At 43.5% G+C, this 4,534-nt stretch overlaps 1 protein-coding gene across 1 annotated transcript; it reads left to right on the plus strand.

Annotated features, from left to right (window-relative positions):
* The first annotated feature begins 815 nt into the window (after positions 1 to 815).
* On the plus strand, positions 816 to 4,060 carry LOC118331940 (tyrosinase-like). Its single transcript, XM_035667041.1, has 5 exons — positions 816 to 1,651; positions 2,031 to 2,247; positions 3,149 to 3,296; positions 3,395 to 3,576; positions 3,751 to 4,060. Exons 1-5 carry the CDS (start codon positions 830 to 832, stop codon positions 4,014 to 4,016), a joined length of 1,635 nt encoding a protein of 544 aa, XP_035522934.1. The 5' UTR covers positions 816 to 829; the 3' UTR covers positions 4,017 to 4,060.
* The last annotated feature ends 474 nt before the right edge of the window (positions 4,061 to 4,534 follow it).

The raw sequence follows: 4,534 nt of genomic DNA on the forward strand, positions 1-4,534 counted from the left end.
TCTCTCTCTCTCTCTCTCAGCTCCCAGTGTTTTGATTGTGATTTTCATCTCCTAATTCCGGGGATAACAGTTTACTTTATTGTGGCATTATGTATGCGTCTGTGTGTGCGCGTGAAGAGAGATCATGAGTTACGCGCCTGTTTCACGCTGATGACGCGGACAATGAAACAAACCGCCCCAGAAGAAAATCACTGTGGAGTCATTGTTAACTACAAAGTGGGCCCAATTCTCATCCCCCATATGCCTCTGCCCCCGAAACAGAGAATTCTTCATTTCCAGCAAGGACCTTGGATATGAATATTCATATCTGCTAGATGCTAGTAAGTTCTGTCTAAGTTGAGATTTTTCTATTTTCCCACGTAGACTTGCATCTGAGGAATTGCTGCTTTCCATTTTCTCTGCTAATGTCTTTCTTCATATGGGGTTTTCTGTCTTTGTAGTATTAGTTTAGTTTATCATCAATATCATGGTATAATGTAGCCGAAGTCGTAATGATGGCATTAAACTTTCATTAGGCCCCCAAATACTGCAAATCCCCTTATACAAATGCTTCACTGAATTGAGAGTTAGAGTTATTCCTTGTTTTTTCTGAAAGAATTTGGCTGCAATCTTAGGATCTGGGCATTCGGGCCAATTTGCCCCCCTCTCATAAAGTAAGCTTCACCCTGAGGTTAAGCGGCATGTGACTGGCTCAACAAAGAGGAGGTGCCCAGAAAACCCCCCCTGAGGAATTTAAGCCAGGGAAAGCATCACATGGACTTTCCCACTGTGAGCATTTGGCTCATTTCTCAGTCACTGCTTGCCGTCTCCAAATTAAAACCTTGCTGTAATGTGGCCGCTGATAATCCTTAGTTTCATGGAATGTTTTGCGCCCAGCTATCAACAATTCCCGCGTCTGTGTGCCACCCAGGAAGCTTTGCGCACCAAGGAGTGCTGCCCGTCTTGGGAAGGGGACGGGTCGCCCTGCGGGGCGAGCTCGGGTCGGGGTTTCTGTCAGGATGTGGTGGTGCCGAACAACCCCGACGGGCCGCAGTACCCCTTCTCCGGGTTGGACGACAGGGAGAAGTGGCCCCTGGTTTTCTACAACCGGACTTGCCAGTGCGCAGGGAACTTCATGGGTTTCAACTGCGCGGACTGCCAGTTTGGCTACTTCGGCGTCAACTGCAATGAGAGGAGAGAGTCTCTGAGGAGGAACGTATTTCACCTGTCCAGGGCCGAGAGGATCAGACTTGTGTCCTACCTGAACTTGGCCAAGCAGACAGTCAGCAGGGACTATGTTGTGGCCACAGGGACCTACCAGGAGATGGGAAACGGCTCCAGCCCGATGTTCGCTGATGTTTCAGTGTATGATGTGTTTGTGTGGATGCATTACTATGTGTCCCGGGACGCGCTGTTAGGCGGGCCGGGGAACGTGTGGTCCAATGTGGACTTTGCCCACTGGGCGCCTGCGTTTCTCCCGTGGCACCGCGTGTACCTGCTGCACTGGGAGCACGAGATCAGGAAGCTGACTGGAGACATGACCTTCACCATCCCGTACTGGGACTGGAGGGATGCCCAGGGATGTGATGTGTGCACGGACGAGCTGATGGGGGCCCGGAGCCCCTTTGATCCCAGTTTCCTCAGCGCAGGCTCGGTCTTCTCCTCTTGGAGGGTAAACACACTAAAGTCCTCCATCTTCTCTTCTTCTCTCTCTCCCTTCCCTTTGTTTTTCCTTTCCTTTATTTTCTTGATTACTTTATTCTATTAAAGTAGGGATCAGTTCTGAAGTGTTTAGACATACACATTCAGACATTTTTACTTGAAAGATCATAAAGAATGTGTAAAAAAAAAAAAGTAATTAATATCATATATATATAAAATGCTTTTAAAGTTAGGCTACCTTTGGCCTGCTTGGGTGAGATTTACCTTGACAGTATTAACAAGCAGAGCCAAATTCCAAACCCACTGAAACTGTCAAATTGCTGGGGTGTGTGCTAGTGCTTTCATGCGCGGTATACTGTAATCGGTTCGCCGTGTGTCTCCATCCGCAGGTACTGTGCTCCAGAGCAGAGGACTACAATAACAGAGGTGTGTTGTGTGATGTCAGGGAAGAGGGCCCGTTGCGTCGTAACCCTGGAAACCACAATCGTAACGTGGTTGAACGATTACCAACTTCAGCAGAGGTGGAGTTCACGCTCAGTCTGCCCAACTATGACACCGGAGCCATGGACCGCAGTGCCAACATGAGCTTCAGGAACACTCTGGAAGGTCAGATAAGCTTGGCCACAAATGCACACACAAACACACACACATCTACACACACACTCACACTGCTGTCCTAATGGGATGGCTATGTCTATGTGTGGGATGCTCTGGATGTTGGTGATGACTCTTTGTACTTTAATGTGTGGCCTCATATGACACATTTAATTTACTTGCACTGTGTATATAAGAGTTGAAGGGTTACTCAGCACTTATAATACGGTTAATATTCAAGTACAAGTTGCTTTTAATAATGCATTATTAAAAGTGACATCTTATTTATTGTAGGACACTAATTCATTAGTAACATCAACATAGGTATCCAGGTTAAGGGCCCATTATGCTTTCATTGTTTTGGTATATGTCCTTTGTCACTGTAACTTGTATATTATTACTAATTTCTGAGATGATTAACAAGTCATAAATAATAAATACTGTAATATTTACCATACTGTAGTGTAGAGTATGCAGTGAAATCATGTTTTTTTTAAACTGAGGGTTACAAATAAAAAGTATCCAACAATTGTGACTGTACACCACTAAAATCATATCAGGGTTGGCATTAGTTCTGCAAAATTCCAGCTATTGTACAAGGGCTAAATTACACATTGCTGAACATCTATTTTCTGTTAATAGAAGGTTGGCTATCAACACACAACTATCCAAATAAAGTGCTATCTCCAGCATAGCTTTAGAGGCTTGTGATGGTTTCCTAGGATACAGAATTTCTAAACCTATTCATATATCTCCTACTGTACTTAATAAAAAAGAAAGAAAGTCCACTGTAGAGGAGCTTATGCGGATTATCCCCGCCATATACACCCTGTTTAAAAATACAATGCTTGTCTGACATTGCCATTACCATTACAGGCTGCTGCCACCTAATTAAATACTTCTCATCTTGCAGGATTCGGGGATCCTCGGACTGGGTTAGGAAACAGTTCTCACATGGGCATGCACGCTGCTCTCCATGTGTTCATGAATGGCTCCATGTCCTCAGTGCAGGGCTCAGCGAATGACCCCATATTCCTTCTCCACCACGCTTTTGTTGACAGGTGAGACACACACATTTGACACATTTTATAATTTCAGTACACTTACACATTTGCACCTAACAGCAGCGCTGTATTTGTTTTTTTATTCTCTATGAAAGCATTTATGAGGAGTGGCTCAGGAGGCATAGACCATCCCCATCACAGTATCCAGAGTCTAACGCTCCTATAGGGCACAACAGCGAATACCACATGGTGCCCTTCCTGCCCCTCCACCGAAACAGAGAATTCTTCATTTCCAGCAAGGACCTTGGATATGAATATTCATATCTGCTAGATGCTAGTAAGTTCTGTCTAAGTGGAGATTTTTCTATTTTCCCACATAGACTTGCATCTGAGGAATTGCTGCTTTCCATTTTGTCTGCTAATGTCTTTCTTCATTCTTCTTCTCACTGATCTATCTGTTAATTTTAGGTCTAATTTAAGTATTAAACCACTACTTGTATCTTTTTTCCAGACCAGAGGCTAGCAGAATCCATACGTCCTTACTTGGAGGAATTGCAAGGTGTGTGGCCCTGGCTGCTGCTTGCAGGGCTCTGTGGGGGAATTGTAACAGTGGCCGTAGTCGTTGCTGTCAGAACTGCAAAACGACGATACCAAGGGTCACCTTGGCTGCATGCGAGGAGGTGGAAAAACTTATTTGCTCTCCCAGAAAGACAGCCACTTATCTGGAGCAGTGACACAGAGGAAACCAACCACCCTAACTACCAAACAACCATATGAAGGCACAGCCAGCCCTCTGTGACTTTTGATATCAAAGTACTGTGAATTTTACATACATTAAAATGAGTATAAAATCTTTGTTAATAACCATGTATTTAAACTGTATTAAAAGAGTAAAAACAAACTGAGGCATGTTCGAATTTCTAAACATTATCCACCCATAAATTGTCAAATTCTGCCCTTTAGATCATTTTAGACATTTATGGTTTCTTTCATGGAAATTTTCAAAATGGCATTTCACATTTATGCTCTAGGGTTAACATGATTTCATCTGATTACCTTCAAAATCTGGTTCTGCAGTGTTGCATTAGTCACATACACAGGCTTTTATTACAAAATAACTACATTCAACTGTCATTGAGAGCAAGAAACAAATTATTCTACATTTAAAGAAGCCTGGGGGGACTTTTTAATTATCTTTATGTGGGAGTTGACTGAACCACACTTTGATTAACATTTAAAGGGGAACTTGGCAACTTTTTCAGCTTAATAAACCCGTTTAGAAATCATTTGGATGG

Source organism: Morone saxatilis, unplaced genomic scaffold (genome assembly GCF_004916995.1).
Source record: "Morone saxatilis isolate NCDOM2014 unplaced genomic scaffold, NCSU_SB_2.0 Contig20, whole genome shotgun sequence".
NCBI classification, from domain to species: domain Eukaryota; kingdom Metazoa; phylum Chordata; class Actinopteri; family Moronidae; genus Morone; species Morone saxatilis.

Coding starts and splice junctions, on each gene's coding strand:
- LOC118331940 (XM_035667041.1), top strand. CDS start 830: ATGTGGCCGCTGATAATCCTTAGTTTCATGGAATGTTTTGCGCCCAGC. Junction 2,248..3,148: donor CTTCAGGAACACTCTGGAAG/GTCAGATAAGCT, acceptor CTCATCTTGCAG/GATTCGGGGATCCTCGGACT. Junction 3,577..3,750: donor TTCATATCTGCTAGATGCTA/GTAAGTTCTGTC, acceptor TCTTTTTTCCAG/ACCAGAGGCTAGCAGAATCC.